Genomic DNA, 20,291 nt, shown 5'->3' with positions numbered 1-20,291 from the left:
TTTGTGGGGATAGATAACAACATGAGCACATGGTCAGTTGAGATGAGGACGGGCAGCTGGAATCATTGCAGACTCTGCAAAGCAGGAAGTCGTGCTTGAACTGAGCCTGGAATGAAGATCCTGAGAAGGGAGCTACGTCCCAGACTTGGGCAGTAGCCTGTCTGAGGACATGGAACCAGCAGCTGTCAATGCTCAGTTCAGGGAAGGGCGAGCGAATCATCTAGTGGACCCTGTACTTACAGGGAGGAGAGGTATGGAAACGTTTTGGTGTTAAACACTTTGGCTGATAGTTGATTCTGAGTATTAGGAGCAAGCATTGGCTCATTTCCTGGATGCTTAGGAAGGAAGGAAGAGTAAACAAGGGACTTGGTAATAGCACTGAAGTCAAGAACAGCTAACTCTCTTATCGCTTAACTCTGGTATCCACTGGAAGATAGTCAAGGTGTACTGTATTCCTTATAATTTTATGAGAGTAAGAACATACAAGAAGGTGACATAGTGTGGTGAAAAGATGTCTGGCCTTGAATTCAGTAAGCACTAGGTTCAAGTATTGCCTCTCACACATATTAGCTTTATGACCGTGGGCAAATCACTTAACGTACTAGTGTCCCTGACACCTCTTCAGGATTACAGATTAATGGTCATGTTGCTTATCTGCACTGATAAAGTCTCCAAACACTGAGAGGTTTCCTACATCGATGCAATCACATGTCTGTATTAGCCAATATACCTATATAAGCTGTGTCACTGTAGGCCTGCTCTGAAGTCCTGTTAGTGTGAAGGTGACCCTGAGTTCTCAAAGGCTTTGCCAAGGGAGTGCATGCTTTTGACATGTTGGAAATACTTTGAATATGAGCTCAGTATTATGTCTTTCATCAAAGGCCAGGTTTGGAGAGGCTCATCCTTAGAGGGTTGGCCACTAGGTCATTTGTTTTTTCTTCTCTATATTGGGAGGAGAAATATCCACGTCAGTTTTTTGAAATTGAAGAACATACACGTGTCCTCCTTCATGACATCAAGTGTGTTCCACTTCCAGCTTTAGAGTTTATTGGTTGCCTTGTGTCCTTAAACAACTTAATACTAACCCTGACGTTCCAGAGATAATGTAAACCAAACTGGCCAACGTGTGTAAAACCAAAGAAGTTTGTGCCTTTCTTATCCATTAGCAAGGAAATTTTTTTAAAAATTGTCATTAGAAATAAAAAGCTTGAGTGGATTGTATTAGCTGTCTTCAAGCCTTATCTCTCGCTCGCTTTCTCGTTAGGGAATTGCCCTCATTTGACTATTAACCATAATGTGTACTCCCTTTGATAATGTATGTGAGTGCTATCGTTGCGATATTAAATGCTGCAGTTGAAATTATTCACCATGACACTTTAGTTTCTAACATCTCTCTGTGCTGGTGTTAAACTGTTGGGTAGTCTTTTCTTGATGTGTAGACCTGCCAGTGTGACATGACTAAAGAGTAAAGTGGAGAATCTGTGGCATTGCTTTTGTGGCACTCAGAATCTCTGGCCATCCTTCTTTTGAACAGTACTCAAGAAGGATTGTATTGTCACTGTTTGCGTTCTACCTCACATAAAGCAATATTATGTGGCGTGCATATGCAGCTTGGAAACATTTGTTAAGTCTCTCTGGAAGGGCTGGAGACTGGCAGATTTGATTGTCAAAGAGCAACGGTTTTTAGGCATTTATAAGTTGTGAAATAACTAAAGTTTTGTTTTTCTGTTTCCTGAACAAGTATATAAAGTATATACTTGATTTAAAATCCTCTTATGTACCAGCTATTAAAATAGCTTTGAAAACAAGGACTTAAGGTTTTTCCTCATTTGCTGAGCTTACTGCCTGTCCATTCAGCCAGTCAGTTCAGTCAATATGAATTTTTAAGTAGTTACTATATGCTGCACACTGTGCTAAACACTGGGAATACAATTACACAACAACAAAAGATATCCTCTTCTCTCAAGGAGCTTATATTCTAATGGGGAGAATACAGCACATAAAAGGAAGGTGGAAGGGAGTGTTGCAGGTGAATGACATGAGGGTAGAGTCTAAATGGCAGCCTGGTGAGAAATGGAAAGGCCTTGGCACTCTCTCTAAATGGAGGTTCTCAAAGGAGCTGTCCAGATCCAATCAGAGAAAGGGGCACAGGGGCAGAGGGTACTTCCAAGGTCTGATTTTCAGAGCTGAAGTGTTCTCTGCAAATTCATAATTTTTTTTCCTGTAATCTGATGTGCACATCTGTGATGGATTTTGTAATATTTTCTTTTCGTGGTGTTTGTTGTTAGATTGAAGTTTGTTTCTTAAGCTGCACAAATTATTGACAGTGATTAGCTGTGTTAGAATTGGCCTTATTAAAAGAATATGCTGGTACTAAAAACCAATCCCCAGATAATTTACTTGTACCCTAATCCTCTAAAACAAGGGATAGCCAAAACTGGACTTTAGAAGAAAAAAGTAAGAATACATGTTGGAGGTTTTTGAATTGGTACAACCTGGTATCTTTATGTATGTTGTCTTCAGGTATTTGTTTTTACGTGGGTATACTAGCCAGGGGCAGCTAGGTGGTGAAGTGGATCGAGCACTGGGCCTGGAGTCAGGAAGACCTGAGTTAAAATCCAGACACTTACTACCTGTATGACCCTGAAGAAGTCATTTAACCCTGTTGGTCTCAGTTTCCTCATCTGTAAAATGAGCTGGGGAAGGAAATGGCCAACCACTCCAGGATCTCTGCCAAGAAACCCCTAAAAAGAGGTTACAAAGAGTTGGACGCAACTAAAACCACTAAGCAACAGAATGGGGATCATGCTAGATAGTACGGAGCTCCCAGGGCTATTATGAGAATCCAATGAGATGATTTGTTGACAACTGTGTTGATGGAGCGCTGGGCTTGAAGACTCATCTTCATGAGTTCAGATTTGGACTCAGATGCTTACTAGTGCTGTGACCCTAGGCAAGTCACTGAAACTTGTTTGTCTCAGTTCCTTATCTGTAAAATGAGCTAGAGAAGGGAATGGCAGACTTTGCCCAGTAAACCCCAATTGGGGTCATGAAGAGTCGGGCACGACCAAACAAAAACAGTGGTCAGTTTTCCAAAGCGAGTCTGAAATCAGGTATATTTATTTTTGTTTTCTCTCATGTTTATGATTAGACCCCATGGACTATATCAAAATGAGATAATAAAGGGAAAAGAGATTGCATTTAAAAATTGAACCCTTGTTTGTGTTACTAATTTTCAGTTTATTCTACTTAAATTTTTCAGGTTCTTTTAGGAGTAAATTTTAGGCAGCTTGAATTATTATAGATGACAGTCATTTTATCAAAAAGAAAAGGAATTCTTCCAGGCATAATGCTGTATTTGTTTCTTAAGTCAATTTACAAAGAGTGCTGTTAAAACTGTTTTACACTAAAATATGTTTTTCTCTTTGTAAATAAGGTCCATCTGTTGGATTTTTTCTGAATATAAAACAGTAAATTCCCCAAACTTCATTAGCTAGTTTGTCCGCAAATGGGTGAGGTAATTTTTTTCCTAGATGAAAAAATATTTTTTTAACATCGCCTAACAGCATTTTCTACTGCTTATTTTTTCTAGTTAATTAATTGTTTTTGTGAGGCAGTTGGGATTAAGTAAACTTGCCCAGGGTCACACAGCTGGCGGTGTCAAATGTCTGAGGCCAGATTTGAACTCAGGTCCTCCTGATTCCAGGGCTGGAGCTCTATCCACTGTGCCACCTAGCTGCCTGCCTTACAGAATTTTCAAAGAATAAGAATGAAATTAAAAACAAAGATAGTTTAACAAAACTAATCTACAGATCATCTGAGTCTTATACCCACAGTCCCCTGCCTCTTCCATAAAGAAAGGGAGTTTTCTTCTCCTTTTTCAAACGGGCCTACCTCATTATCATAATTATATAGCATATTCAGTTTCATTTTGTTGTAATTGTTCTTTATATTGTTTTAGTCATTGGGACCCTTTTAAAAAAACATTATTTAGGGATCAAGGAGAGAAGAAATCATGAGAAATCTTGGAAAACTGAAAAATAATAACTTTGGAGAGAGAAAATAATGGTGTAGCTCTAAATTGATTGAATTGTAACCCAATTAGTAGCTGAAGGTGATTAAGAAATTATTATTATTATTATTATTATTATTATTTTTTTTTTTTTTGCTGCAATTCTAAGTGACTATCTTAGTAATGCCAAAGACAGGGGGAAAATAAAAAGCCAAGTTTTGGGCAACCTTCTGAGGTACAAGCCACAAATCACAAATGTTGGATTGGTAGAGATTTAGGTCATTTTATAGAAGATTAAAAACTCAAGCCTAACACACTGTTGACAATTTGTAAGTATTTAATAATATTTTAACCAGTTATTTCAACAGCTTAAAAATTGTATCCTTTCCTAAAATTATAGAACTAGAACACTACAGGAAAATCTCCGATGCCCTCTGGAATTCTGTGTTGAAGAAACCGATTGCTCTTAATCTGAAAAATTTTTCTTTTGACGTGTCAGATTTTTATTTATGATTCTACTCTAGAATAAAGGCTTAGCATCCTCATCTCTCAACTCTAAGGGTTGCTCAGACTATATCCTGTACAGAGAATTCATAAATTCAAGTATTCATTAAATGTTCACTACGTACTAGGCACTGTGTGGATACAGAGGCAAAAATGAAACAGTCCCTCCTCTCAGGGAGGCAAAGCAATATGTGTACAGATGAGGGAAGATGTAATACTTACAAGATAGTTGCAAAGTCTTTTTTTTGAGGAAGCAAGGAAAGCACTAACAACTGGAGAAATTAGGAAAGAACCGGCAGTTAGGAGCAGTATGGTGTAGTGGAAAGGGCAGTGAATTCCTAGTCAGAGTACATAAGTTCAAATCCTAGCTTTGCTACTCTTACCTCCTGACCTTGGGCAAGTTGCTTTGCTGCTGTGGGCCTCACTTTCCTCGTCCATAAAAGGAGGAAGTTGGACTGGATGACTTCTTTTTTTTTAATTTTTAAAATTTTTTTTTTTATTTTTAGGCAGTTGGAGTTAAGTGACTTGCCCAGGGTCATACAGCTAGTAAGTGTCAAGTGGTTGATCTGAGGCTGGATTTGAACTCAGGTCCTCCTGACTTCAGGGCCTGTGCTCTATCCACTGTGCTACCTAGCTGCCCCTTGGACTGGATGACTTCTGAGGACACTTCCAGTTCTAAATCTGTGATCCTGTAAAAGGACTTTTATAGGAAGTGGCACTTGAGCTGAATCTTTAAGGGAACTAGGGATTCCGGGGAGTGGCCATAAGAAGGGAGAACATTCTAGTCATGGTGTATAAGCCCATTCAAAGTCACAGAGATGGCAGATGGAATGTTGTGATCAGGGAATAGTAAGCAGAACCTTGTAGCTGGAAGCTAGAGTGTGTGAAGGAGGAGGGATGTAAAATCCATTTGGAAGGTAGGATCATAGACCTAGAATTGCAAGACTCCTCAGAGGCCTTCTAATCTAACTCTGCCCCTTTACAGTTGAAGAACCTGAGGCCCTGGAGGTGAAGTGATTTCCCTCAAGCTTGAGACATAGGGTTTAAAAATCAGGTCCTCTGACTCCAGAAGCAGTACTTTTTCCAGTGTACCATAGTTTGGAGCCAAATTTTGAAGGCCTTTAAATGCCAAACAGAGGAGTTTGTATTTTATGTTAGAGGCAATAGGGAAGCGATGAAACTTCTTGATTAGGGTAGTGACAGTGTCAGCCCTCTATTTTAGAGTGGTCAGTTTGTAAAGAAATAGAGAATGGTTTGGAAAGAGGGGAGACTTGAGGCAGAGATATAGCTTACTTAGGTTATTGCTTTGCCTGAGGGAGAAATGTTGATGGCCTGTACCAGGACAGTAGCCAACTGGCAAAGCGGGACAGATGCTAGAGATGTGTTGGAGATAACAGTTGACAAAACTTTGCTACTGGTTTGATATGTAGGATGAAGGAGAGTTAAGGAGTCAAGGATGAGACCAAAATTGAGAACCTGGGTGACTTACTGGAAGTGTGGTAGTGCTATTGTCAGAAATAAGGAATCGGAAGGGTGGGGAGTACAGAAAAAGATACTGAGTTCTGTTTTGAATGTTTTAAGTTGGAGGTGGCTAATGGGTATCTGGGTGAAGGTGACTGCAATTAGTGATGTGGGACAGACAGGTGCTCAAGAGAAATGAGGAAGGGATGTGTAAGTAAGTATGGGAGTCATCTGCATATAGATAATAGTGCCAAGATAGAAACTAATGAAATTATTATAAAGAGATGGGAGAGGGAGACTACTGAAGAGCTCACATGTGTGCTCAGGACAGAGCTCTGGGGTATATCTACATATAAGGGTTGGGATGTGGGTGTTGATCCTTTATAAGACAGAAGGCTCTTATTTTGATAGGTAAGAGGAGAACTTGGAAAGAGTAGTCAAGAAAACCCAGGGAGAAGAGAATATTTGGGGTGGATTTGGGTTGGGATGGGGAAAGGGTAGCCAGTAGTGTCAGATGCTGCCGAGGACAGGAGAGGATTTTAGTCAAGAGCTAAAGTCAGGTTACAAGGGGGTTAAGGAGTGGGAGTTGAAAAAGTGGAAGCAGTGTGGGTGTGTGGCCTTTTCTAGGAGTCTGTGAAGTGAAGATGCATAAAAATAGCTTGAGGGGAAGAGGGTCAAGTGAACATTGTGGGTTTTTTGGTTTGTTTTTAAAGGATTGTGATGGGGTATGTTTCTAAGCAGCAGGGAAGGAGCCAGTGGATAAAGGATTGAAAATAGGGAATGATAGGGTAGGATGGAGCAAGTTTTTGGTGATGAGGGGATAGGATCAAATAAATAAAACTTCATCTAAAATCACCAGTTACAATGTAGTTTTCATATGATTTCTGCTTCTCACAGCATGGGGGCATTGGAATCTTGACCTGTATCTTCTACTCTGTCACTCCCTGCAGCAGGGAGAAAGAGACTCAGGGGAAGGGGACAACAAAGGTGAATTGTCTTCTTTCAAAGGGAAAATGACTAAAACCTTGGGCTCTGGGAATCCTGACATAATCATAAACAAACTTGCCAATACGCCTTAATCATTCCTCAAATGTCCCCTCCCTTTTTGAGGTGATATCATTAATATAATATAGGGAGAAGGCATTCCTTCTAATCCTGAAGTCACCAGAAATGAGTCATTTCTTGCCTCTGACTTCTGTTCTCAGATTTTGCCTCTGAAACAGTCGCTACAGCAGTACAGTATTTGGTCTAAAATCATTGGCACTTTTAGTTCTCAATTATTTTCATCTTGTGAGTATCATATAGCAACATCCACCTCTCCCTATGTCATAGTTTACAACTTTACCACAGGTGACTGCAACTTTCCCTTGTCCCCAGTCATTTACTTCAGGATTTAATGTGCTTTTGTTAAGAACAGAAAAGTAGTATTTCTTTTATTTGACTAACTTCAGAAATTATCAGGTTTGTGACAGATTCATACTAAAAATCTAAGATGGAGACTCTGTAAAGGGGGAAAAGGTCATGAAAGGAAGTAGCTTGTCTGATAGGGTGATCAGGAGCAGTGTCTTGTATGTAGTAAAGATTTCTATGATAAGACATTGGTAAGGAAGAGGAGGATGAGCAGGGGGTGCTGGAGCCAGCTCGTACCATGAGCTCATTGTTAAATTTTCAAGGTGAGCATTTACATCTCAGAAATTGGCAAACACTGCAATTCAGGGCTGCGTGGTTGTTTCATTGATTGATTAGACTTCATTAAGTGATGGAGAAAATGTTAATAAAACCATTTAAACTTAAAAGTGTATCATGAGTACATTTTTGTCCGCCTTGGAGATCCAGTTTTTAAATATCTACCAGCACACTCCTCAGTACAAGATAAATAGAATAAGAATAATAAATAATAAAGAAGAAGATCAAAAGGAAGATAAGTGTTCTTGACTTTTCAGGGCTTATTCAAACAATATTCTCGTGGAGGTGAAACAAAGAGAAAAATGATGGTTTTTCTTTGAGTGGAGGATATTGGTTTGGTTTGATTTTGCCACTTCTTAGGGACAATAGTTGCCCTAGAATGTCAGATTGTTGCTTTGACAGATTCTCTTCCTTGCCAACCATAGTCACTCTGCAGAGGTTGCCAGTTGGTAAATTTCAATTTTCCAAGGTGGGGAAAGGTTTAGAAAAGTGACCAAAAGGAAGTCTGGGGGTCAGATTGTATGGGAATATATAGCTGAATAGGAGGGAAAAGTTAAAAAAAGAAAAAGTAAACTCAACAAGTCTTTCCCCATCCCAGATCCCTGAAGTAGTTTTCAGAGAAGAGGATTGTGCTAAAAGATTGATAGGAGAGAGAGGCTTAGAGTTTGGAAAAATATCTCTTTGCCTTTTTTCTTCAAGTCTCCTGCTTTGTTCACTATAGCACCTAGCTGCCTTAATAATCTCCCATATGTAGTCCCTCACTAGTCGTGGAACAGCAGCCTATGTTAGTATTTCTGATGGGAAATTAGAAGAATGGCTGAGTGTATTTCCAAGGAGTTAGCAAGCATGACTCAATTCAAGATAATTCCTTCCCTGTTTGTTTCTCAAACCGAAGCTGGAAAGAACAATGTTTGAAGTGTGGGAAAAGAGGAACAGGACTAGTTACCTAAACTCTAAAGTCAGAAAGCTATGAATTCAAATTCTTCCCTAGATCCTTGCTAGCTAGCTCTGTGACCTTGGGCAAGTCACTCATCCTCTATTTGCCTCAGCTTCCTCATCTATAAAATGAGGAAAATAGTGGTACCTCTCTTACAGGTTGTTGTGAGGTTCAAATGAAATAATGTAGATAAGGCATTTTTATTAAGGAACTATGATATGTTAACTGTTATTATGGGTATTGTCTCGTATTCTCTAAAAGCAAAACTGTTAAGCCAGTATCCATTATACAGCCCTCTTCTGTTTATTTGTTTCCAAAACATTATCCTACAAAATTTCTTTTGAAATATTTGTCCTTAATACTATAGCATTAAAGGTCCACTCCAGGTAGACCCTGAGAAGGGGGTGCTAGCAGACAATAAACTGGAGCTGGGTGGCACAGTGGATAGAGTACTCTGTCTAGCAGGAAGATCTGAATTCATATCCAGTCTCTGACACTTACTGTCTGTGTGACTTTGGGCAAGTCACTTAACCGCTTACCTGTTTACCTCAGTTTCCTCATCTATAAAATGGAGTTAATAGTACCTACTTTCCAGGGTTGTTGTGAAGATCGAAAGAGATAACATAGAGCCTTTGTAAAGCACTTTGTAAACGTTAAAGGGCTATTGTTGTTGTTCAGTTATTTTTTTTGTTGTGTCCGACTCATTGTGACCCCATTTGGAGTTTTCTTGGTAACAATATTGTAGTGGTTTGCCATTTTCTTCTCCAGCTCATTTTATAGATGAGGAAACTGAGGCAAATAGGGTTAGGTGAATTGCCCAGGGTCACACAGCTGGTAAATGTCTGAGGCCAGATTTGAACTCAGGTAGATGAGTCTTCCTTTTTCCAAACCCAGTGCTTTATTCACTGAGCCACCTAGCTTCCCCTATTAAGTGCTAGCTAGCTATTATTTATTAATATTATTGCTAACTCTTCTTAAATTTAGAAAGTAATACAAATTTTCAGTATTTACAATAGCAGCCAAATAGTACCCAAATTAGAAAGAAATGTATTAGGGGAGAAAGGAGCACAGGTGATGTTTAAAAGCCTACTGGTCTAATATAAGCTTGAAGTGCTGGCTGATTTTCATCATAAGCCTAAATGCCCAATTGATATTCCTGAATATGTCATGAATTATACACATTATATGTTCCTGGATATGTCATTCATCAATTCAGGAAACATTGGAGTACTTGCCAGGGGCAGGGCACCATTAAAGCTGCATTATACTACAGTACAGCTAAGTTTTGAGAGTAAAATATAAACAAAATGTTCAGGGCAGCTAGGTGGCACAGTGGATAGAGCACTGGCCCTGAAGTCAGGACAACCTGAATTTGAATTCTGGCCTCAGACCAAACACTTGACGCTTACTAGCTGTGTGACCCTGGGGAAGTCACTTACGCCCAATTGCCTTTAAAAAAACGTGTTGTAGAAATTGTAGGTAAAATTTAGGTTAAAAGCTGAGGATTTCAGTAGGCAGGAGTGGGAAAGGGAGCATATTTGGCCATAAGAATGGCATGAGCAGAGATATGGAGAAGAAAGGCAACAACACATTTGGAGAAGGGTGCATAATCTAGTTTGGCAGGACTTTTTTTTTTTTAAACTCCAAACTGTCTCTTAGTTAGATTTTTCTCATCATTGATTCTTGTTATGATCATTTTGTTAGCACCAGTTCTTCTAGCTTCAGGCCTAATTTTACTAAGAATATTTTACTGAAAAAAGGATCGTGTTTTCCAGAATGATGGCCGGGAAAGACAGCGCCACGAACATAGCGAAAGGCAGCGGCATGGTAACCCTGAGTCAGAGACCAATGGACAACCGCAGGGTGGCACAAGGCAGGTGGTGGAACATGATGATGAAGAAGATGAAGAGTTGACTTTAAAGTATGGTGCCAAACACGTGATCATGCTATTTGTACCAGTCACACTCTGCATGGTTGTGGTTGTGGCCACCATCAAATCTGTCAGCTTTTATACCCGGAAGGATGGACAGTTGTATGTATGATGTGTTTATTTTATTATTCTCTAAAACAGGGAGGCCTTTTAAAGACTCCATTATCACTTTTAGAGGCCTCTTGTAATAAAGGTGCCTTAATTATAGAGTCTTCCTCTGATTCTCAAAAGCAAATTCTTTCTTGACAAGAGGAAGGGGGTTTTTGGATCCCAGTTGAAGAAGTGTGTTGAGTGGGGTAGGGGGCTGTATTGGAAATCTTGATAAAATTTTTGTTGACATTGGTCACCAGATCAACCTTTGTTTTTTTGTGGGAGGTGTTGGAGGAGGTAGCTTGAAAGGATGATCCTATGAAGGAAATAAGTAATCAAGAAATAAAACTTGAGAATCTCTACTATAGATGATTCTTTATTGCCAAGTAAAGAGGATCTCTGGTGCCATGTGATATTATCTCAGTATTAAATTTAATTTTCAATCTTCCTGAAATCAAGTCCTTTTTTTAGAGGCAAAAGTCAAGAATTACATACTGTTTCACCACCCTTAGCTTGTTCATAATGTAAATCTATTTCTTTGTTTTATATATCAGCAAGTAGTGAGTGAAGACCATTTGACTTAGATAGCTTCTTATAGAGTATCCACTAGATGGAGCCAACACCTTGCTTGAAATCATAGCAAAGGTATATATACACACCTTTGCTCAGTAAATACTGTACTTTAAAAAAAATTACTAAAATAGGTGAGTTGGGAAAAAATTAATTTTTAAAATTAATTGAGAAAAATTATAGTCTCTTTTTGCATTGTGGGGGGAGGAAGACACAGAATTATGGTTTGGGATATACTCTGACGTAGCAATGTACTTTTGTTGTATTTTGTTTTCTTTTAGAATTTATACTCCATTCACTGAAGACACAGAAACTGTAGGGCAGAGAGCACTGCACTCCATTCTGAATGCTGCCATCATGATCAGTGTTATTGTGGTTATGACCATCCTATTGGTGGTACTTTATAAATACAGGTGCTATAAGGTGAGATGAAAAGCACAAGAACCTGGTTTAATGTTATAACTATTTTTTTTTGTGACCATTTTCTTCCAGTCTTTCCGATTTGTCTTATGCTCACCTCTACTTTAGACCAGGAAAAGTCAAGTGATAAACTTTTTAAAAAATTAATTTAAATTTTTCATTGATAGCTTTTGGCCCTCATTTTTTAATATATTCTTCCCTCCTTGACAACTCAGCAAACTGCTCCTTATAGCAAAGAATTAAAAAGAAAAAGTGGTAAAAAACATTCAGCAAAGCTTACCTAACATTATCAGCTGAATCTGACAGTATATACAACATGTAAGTCCCATACTCTCTTACCCTTCAAATAAGGTGCATTTTCTCATCTCTTCTTTGGTGCCAAGTTTGCATATTATAATTTCATATGTTATTTTATTATTATTTTTTTTTTGCTCTGTCCACGTATATTGTTGTCATTCTGTATATTATTTTCCTGGTTCTTTTGACTTCATTCTACGTTAGTTCATGTAATGAATTTGCCATGTTTCTCCATTGAAGTGCAATACTTTGATCATTTCTTGCAACACAATAATATCCTATTATGTTGATCTTCCACATTTGTTTAGCCATTCCATAATTAATAGGCATCTACTTTGTGTCCAGTATGGATATTACAGTCACCTTTTTGGCATAATTCCTAAGTGCTAACCAAACTAGTGGGACCAGTTCACAGCTCACCAATAGTATATTACTGTGCTCGACTTCCTGAAGCTCCTATATAACTTTGGTTACTTCAGTTTTTTTTTCTTTCTCAATTTTCTGAATGTGAGGTGAAATCTAAAAGTTCTTTTAATTGGTATTTTTCTTTTGTTATTACTGATCTGGAGCAATATTTCAGGTGGTTTGAGTTTGCAGTTCTTTTCAAAACTTTATTCTTAAGTTGACTCCTTCTGCATTGGGAAACATAGAGCGTAATCTTCTTAATACTTTTTATTAACCTTCTGATTAAATAGAGGAGATAACTTCACTGAATGACTCCCTTCATTTGGCAGATGAAGAAGATGTAAGAGAGTTGTGGTTTTAGGTTGATGACAGGGAAAAAACTGTACAAATCGTTGATTCTGATTTTTTATTTCTGTCTCTTCAGGTAAATTTCATATAGTTGTTTGCCTGGAACTACTCTTTATCTGCATTTCTCACCTCTTTTTGTGACACTGTATATGAAGTATGCCATGTCTTTTCTGGTCTTTGTTTTATACCTTGATCATTCTTGATTACTAAGCAGATAGGTGGTACAGCAGACAGAGTGCTGGCCTTGTAGTCAGGAAGACCCGAGTTCAAATGCGGCCTCAGAGACTACTTAGTTGTGTGACCCTGGGAAAGTGCCTTAGCCTCTGCCTTCCTTAGTTTCCTCAACTGTAAAATGGAGATAATATTAATATCTACCTCCCAAGGTTCTTGTGAAGATTAAATGAGATATTTGTAAAGTACTTAGCACAGTGCTTAAGGACTATATAAATACTAGTTCTTCTTATTATTAATTTTGCAATAAGATTATCTCTTTTACATTTCTGTGTATTCTGTGATGTTGAACCTTGGGTTCATTTCCCTCTGCTCTAAACACATACGGGTCTTCTTTGATGGACTTCCTCCATTTCATCATTTCTTATGTACCTGAACTCTGATTTTCTTTCTATCTCTCCACAGAAGTAGTTCCTGCTGAGGCATCTGATGACTTCTCTTTACAAAATTCCCTTTCTGTCTTCTTACTTCTCTAGGTTTTCTGTCTTTGACATTCCACTCTCTTCCTTGACAGTCAAGACAGGCTTCTTGACAGGTTACATTGACTTTTCTGCCCCTTCTCTTACTATTCAGCACCCTCAGTTAGTTATCTTTGCTGGTTCCTCTTCTTCCTCTCCTGCCTACCTGGGAAAGTCCCCCCAGGCTATTCCTTCGTGTCATTTATGCCCCTCTTAATACTTCTTCAGGTATCCCATACTTTCTCAGCTGCTCCCAAATCATCAGCTCTAGCCTGGTCTCAGTATGTTCTCCTTATTCTCTGTAGGTAATCTCTACTTGGATAGCTGCTGATGTCTAAAGCTCCATCTGAGATTGAACTCACTATCCTTTCCTCTACTCTTATAACCACTTTCCAGCTTCTCAGTCATTGTCAGCTAAGTCTTTGTTAGTCATCTTCAGTTTCTCCATGTTCTTTACCATTCATATCACCAAAGCCTACCAATTGTTCCTCTTTTCTCTCTGTTCCCACAGTCCCTCAGCAGACCCCAGATTTCTCATATTTGAACTTGTGCATTATCATATTAACTAACTTTATTGAAAGCCTGAAAATACTGTCTTTTGAATTTACCTCATTAAGAATAAAAATAATTATCCAAAAGTAAGATTTTGATTCTGTCACCTTTCTCAAAAATTTACAGTGGTTTCTGGTTCTCTTTTCAGTCAGAACCTCATAATGATGATCTTAAGGGTTCTTTTCAGTTTGCTCTAGTGTCATATTCAACTACTGTCACCATGAATCATTTGAGCCATAAACCAGAAATTGAGAACTGTAGAGGCCAGTATAGGATTATGGGAATAAGGGAGAAGAGTAGGGCCAAGAATTACAGCAGAGGATGAATTGTCAGGCTTTGATGATTAACTAGCTGTGGATGGTGAAGAAGATAAAGTTTAAAAATAGCTTATCTTTATGCTTCCTGGGACCATAGGTCCTATTCCTACCATCAAACAAGTATTTAGAGTGATGTACCTCTAATCCCTGTATCGCCCTTATGTACTGTGACTTTCACAGAGGTCACATTTCTCAGTTGCATAGACACTGATTATTATATCCCTATCTCATCTTGTTCTCATTACATGAGATAATGTATGTGAAAATGCTTTATAAACTATAAGGCACTTTACAGATGTAAGGAGTTGTTTATTAATAATGAGACCATTGGAATTCACAAGAAATGTTAGTCTAGCCTAATATATCTATAGTCAGCTTCTCTGGGCACCATTCAGTATTAATAGTTTATAGCAGTATATAATCATTCCTAACTTAAGCCAAGTAATATAAGTTTTGACCATCGATTGCACCGTAATCCATATACCATTGCATATGTGAGTACATATGGTTTACTGCCCTATCTTGATTAAGATGCATTGTTCAGATTAAAATGAAATCCTAATCCATGCCAAGTATTCAAGTAAAATGACTCTTATTGGGGGGAAAAAAAGAATACCATTAGAGAAACGTATGACTAGAAAAGAAGATAGTTTAGTCACATCACAGAGGTTGGTTAGATTGTAAGCTCTTTGAGGGCAAGGACTGTCTTTTGCCTTTTTCTATATCTTCATTTTTAAGAGATTGAGAGGAAGGTCCACACAACATGTTGGGTGTCAGATTTACAAAAGAAAATGAACAGGAATCATACAGGATGGTCAAACATGGCTGCATTACAGTCAGGATCGTTAGAGTATGTCCCCATCATTAAAATCACAGGTCCATTGAAGTATCGGATTCCTTGCCATCAAAACAGTATCACCAGCTTTCCTGCCTGTGGCTGTGGGAGATAGATATTGAAATTTTCAGATAATCTAAAAGTTAATTTCTGCTAATCATTTCGAGCCTTGCTGCTGCTGTCATAGGTTTTAATAAAGAAAAATGGGCATTTTTTTTGTTTTTACATCACCTTCATTCCCAAAAAAATCCCCCTTCCTGCCTGCATTTCTTGTACCAAAGACTAAAACAGAAAGGAGGGGGGAGAAGTTGAACAAAATTAAACAGCGCATCAAGCAAGTTTAATACTATATGCAGTGTTCCACTTGCATAGGCCTTTACCTCTACAAATAAAGAAGGGATTTACATCTTCTCATCTCTTCTCTGGGGCCAAGTTTATATCCTATCTTTTTTTTATTATTATTATTTTTAAAGCATTTTCTGTCTCTCCTTTCTGTTAACCATTATCCCCAATTGCACAAGAAAGAAAAAAGAAAATCCTCATGATAAATATGCATAGCCCAGCAAACATTCTCACATTGACTGTATCCAGAAATGCTTACCTTGTTCTGCGTTTTGCATTTCTCACCTTGCTGGCAGGATGTGAGTATTATTACTGTCATTTTTTTTTTTAAGTCAGTCAAGAGTTGCCTGGTTAAAGTTCGAAAAGAAGGCGATCCTAGGATCAGATAATACATATTATAACTGGGTGGGAACTTAGAAATCATTTGGTCTAATTTCATTTTGTAGAGAAGGAAACTGAAGCTTAGAAAGGTGATTTTACTTTCCTAAAGATGCATCTGGGATTTCAATCCAGGTCTCCTGACTCCCAGCCCAGTACTTTTTCCTTTAACACTAGTTGGTTAGTTAAATTTCATTTTTCTGTGGCTTTAGAGGCTATATAAATGAAAAGGAAAATGGCCAAAGCAGACTGGATAAGCAGCTAGGTACCCAAATAATTGATAAATTGGATTTTCAGCCCTTGAACTAACAGTAATTTTATTTTATCTAATAGTGATTATAACACTAGGTATGTCTTGATTTTTCTTTTTGTAGTTTTGCTCTTAGCTCGCACATTTTCAGACTGCTTAAAGAAAATATGTATACAGCCAGAAATTCGCACTTATTTTGTCATTTTTTTCTTGTTGGCATGTAATTTTGTTCAGGTTTTATTAACTAAAATTGACATTGGAGAAACAAAACACTAGGCAGGATTGTAAAATGAAGTATGAGCATTTGAGTCTGTGAAGTTTAGAAACTTGCCACGACCTGTTCTGAAAGCCACTAAATAAATGCTTGAGAATTTGAAAAGGTTGTGTAATGTCCTTGTGAAAGATATAGAACTTTAACAACAATGAAAACAAGTGGAGTATGAAAAAGGTGATAATATATCCCATGCAGTATTTTTGCAATTCAGTTAAAAAAGCACTTTTTACAGACTGAAGTCACAAAAGTTTATTAATGTAACAATGTTTCAGGGAATGCTATTGAAGGAGTGTTAGAATGAATTATTTCTTTGTTTTGGGGTAATGGCTCCTTCCTGTGAAACCAGCAATAGTGAATACATACCCTATTATGTGGGAAAGCTGAGAGGACTTCACAGAGTTAGGAGACTAATGTTTTCCTTGTCTGTGATCCCAAAAGAGAGTGCTATTAAGTCATGGACGTAAAAGGTTTTGAATTTGGTTATACTGTCTTCTATTCCCTGTTAAACTATTATTCACATTATTTATTATTATTATTATTATAGTCATTTGTTTAATTATTCACATTATTATTATTATAATAGTCATTCATTATTTATTATTCACATTATTTAAACTTCACTAGGTCATTTTAAGTACTATCATTTCTCTTTATTAAAAACACAGTTGGGGAGCAAAAGTAGTATTATAGATTTTCTGGTCTTAATTACACATTAAATTTGGGAAGCAGTTTCTCTTTTGTATAGTAATTTATGAATCTGTTACTATATAAATACAGGTCAATAAAAAGAGCTGTCATTGATTGAATGAAATCCTTAAGTAAAGTAAGCAGGAGGGAATCATGAAATAATTGAAAATTATTAAGAGTAGAACTTTCTGAAACTCATTAAAATAACTCTGAAGAGAATTGAATTTCTGCATTTTGTAGCAAACAAGACTGCTTGACTTGCAATAAAAGTGTCTTCTCCCTTTTAATTTAATCTTATGGTAGTGAAACAATTTTTGAGAGAGGTAGATTTATCAGCATAAATCACTTAATGCTGTACATGGATATTAATGTGATTTGTATTAGTATACATAAAATAATTGTTTACGATCAAGAATATGAATGAACTTAATTTTTAGTCAGTGTTTCTGATAGTTGATATATTTGTGACTTGGATTGTATCTGAAAGTGCACATAGGTGAAAATATTGCCTAAGCAGCCCAAGAAACATTACTTTCTCATGAGATTATAAGTTTAGAATTAGAAACACCTCAGAGGTCATTATATTTCCTTTTATACATGAAGAAACCGAGGCCCCAAAAATCACTTAGCAAATAGTAAATTCTTTTAAAGATGTTTATTTGTACCTTAAAAAGAGTAGAAGAGTTCTTTGAGAATTTTGGGTGGTGGCTAATTATTATTGTTATTTTGATAATTATTACACTAATCACAATAAAGGTAATAATGCAGCGTTGTGGAGCAGTGAATCAGGGGCTGGCTTTGGAATCAGAAGGTCCTGGGTTTAGTGTCTGCCTTTTATAGTACTGGTTCTGTGACTTTAGGCAAGTCATTTAATTTCTCAGTGCCCCAGGCAACTGTCTATTTCCATGCTATAGATGAAGTAATGGAAGTTCAGACGTGGTTCTTCACACATCTCCTGCCTTTTCCTGGAGATGGTGTGACATTTTAATGCTCTAGTTAAGAACTAGGCCAATTTGGAAATTAAAAGTGATCACTAGGTACAGTATGACAGAATTATCTAGCCAAGTCCTGGGCAGAGGACTACAGTCTGAAAAAATGACTGCCCACAGTAACCACTATTCTACTTTAGGTCTTATTTTAGAAATTATTTAACAGTTCTTGTCTCTGTCTTGTTCTTGATTTCTCCACTTTTGAGAAACCCCAGATTTATTTTAACTAGGTCTGTTCATTTGTATTATGCATGTATGATCAGCTTATGTTTCTTTTGAGAAAAGTTTCTTCATCTTCCATATTATATTAAAAAATCAAATTGTGCTTTATGCTACACCATGAATGTAAGAAGGAGTACATGGATAGTGGTAATTTGTAAAGTACTTTGTAGAGTACTACAGAAATTTTGTGCAATGATAGTAAACTAGTAGACATGTTTCATGGAGCTCTTAATATGACTACTTGTTATTGAACTGTATAATAAGAGTTCATGTATTGAAAGTCTTTTTAAAAAAATTTACTTATTTTTAATTTTTAACAATTTTGAGTTCCAAATTTTCTCCCTATTTCTCCCCTCCCCCTACCCCAGGATGGTGTGCAATTTGATGTAGGCTTTACATATACGTTCATATTGAACCTGTTTTCACATTAGTCATGTTGTAAAGCAGAATTAGAACCAATGGGAGAAACCACAAGAAAGAAGAAACAAACAAAAAGAAAAAAGAAAAAAAGCACAAATAATATGCATTGATTTGCATTCAGACTCCATAGTTCTTTTTCTGGATGTGGGCAACATTTTCCATCATGAGTACTTTGGAGTTGTCTTTGGTCCTTGTATTGCTGAGAAGAGATGAGTCTATCAAAGTGAGTTATCGCACATTGTAGCTGTTACTGTGTACCGTACTCTCCTGGTTTTGCTCATTTCACTCAGCATCAGACCATATAAGTCTTTCCAGGTTTTTCTGGTCTGCCTGCTCATCATTTCTTATAGCACAATAGTATTCTGTTACATTCATATACCACAACTTGTTCAGCCATTTCCCCACTGATGGGCATCCCCTCAATTTCCAATTCTTTGCCAATGTATTGAAAGTCTTAATGAGATTTCAGCCTCTAAACTTTTTTTTTATCAACATGATAGCTTACTTGCTGTGCCTTGTTAATGTATGGTGCTCAGAAGTCCGTTTGTTGAATGTTCATTTGACTTAGATTTGCCTTGGGCTTATTTCAGAAATAAAATAAAACTGTATTTCAAACATTACTACAGTCGGTTTTAATGGCATACGTATCTTTATCTTCTGCTAACGATTTGCCCTCTTAGAGCCAATTCTTTTCTAAAGCTCTACTATTTATGAAGGAAAAAAGTATAATAACTCCAGGGTGTGAGCCAGGGGATTCTCCATTTCTGTCCTGTTGAGTTTCCTGTTACTATTAATATGTAACTAACCCAATGTCTGGTGCCCAATCTTCAGCACCAAAAAACCACATGCAGATATACACTGATTCTAGTGCTTGTGAATTCTGCCGTTCCCAGGCATAGCTTACAGGCATTGTGTGCCATTTTATACTTGGGGCTTGTCTTTGATTAAGGTCTGTTTTTGAGACAAGAATGAATATGAGTCTTTATGGACCTTTCTAGTCTGTTCGTGATAAAACTGAACCCCTTTCTTTTTCAGGTGATCCATGCTTGGCTTATAATTTCTTCTCTCTTGTTGCTGTTCTTTTTCTCATTCATTTATCTGGGGTAAGTACCTAGAAGCCTAAATACTTTTCAGAAATTTCCTGTCTGCTCTTGCAGAATTTATGTAGGCCCATCTGCATTGTTTTGCAATTACACTTGAGTTATGATCATATCCAAATCAAGGGAGTCCTTATAAGGCGTAACAAACAAGTTCAAAATATGGATAGGATTGTTTATAGCTGTGTTCCTAGGGGGCTGTTCCTTCCTTGCTGACTGTTTTCTGCATCTTATTTGAATGGACACACTGATGCAATCTTAGGTTCTGCTAGCTTGGTTGTATTATTTTAAAATGTTTATTAAAGTGTTAGCTTGGGGCAGCTAGGTGGTATAGTGGAGAGAGCTCTGGCCTTGGCATCAGGAGGACCTGAGTTCAGATCCAGCCTCAGACACTTGACACTTACTAGCTGTGTGACCCTGGGCAAGTCACTTAACCCTGATTGCCTCACCAAAAAAAAAAAAGAGAGAGAGAAAAAAAACAACCCTAGTATCTTAATTTGACTGTTCTATAATGGATTACTCTTTCTTTTCCAAATTTGTTATGCTCTTCGAATTCACTCAAAAATTGGAAGGCTGGAT

General features: G+C 37.4%; 1 protein-coding gene across 2 annotated transcripts in view; it reads left to right on the top strand.

The window, feature by feature from the left end:
• PSEN1 (presenilin 1) overlaps positions 1 to 20,291 on the top strand; it is a 71,829-nt gene that overhangs the window by 15,423 nt on the left and 36,115 nt on the right. For both annotated transcript variants that reach the window (XM_020986355.2, XM_020986356.2), the window contains exons 3-5: positions 10,376 to 10,632; positions 11,472 to 11,613; positions 19,651 to 19,718. In XM_020986355.2, the coding sequence (XP_020842014.1) occupies positions 10,376 to 10,632; positions 11,472 to 11,613; positions 19,651 to 19,718 (467 nt within the window). The remainder of the gene's footprint in view (positions 1 to 10,375; positions 10,633 to 11,471; positions 11,614 to 19,650; positions 19,719 to 20,291) is intronic.

The sequence above is a fragment of the Phascolarctos cinereus genome, unplaced genomic scaffold (genome assembly GCF_003287225.1).
Source record: "Phascolarctos cinereus isolate Bilbo 61053 unplaced genomic scaffold, phaCin_HiC Scaffold_3;HRSCAF=262, whole genome shotgun sequence".
Classification (NCBI taxonomy): domain Eukaryota; kingdom Metazoa; phylum Chordata; class Mammalia; order Diprotodontia; family Phascolarctidae; genus Phascolarctos; species Phascolarctos cinereus.
This window is presented reverse-complemented; position numbering and strand designations above follow the sequence as displayed.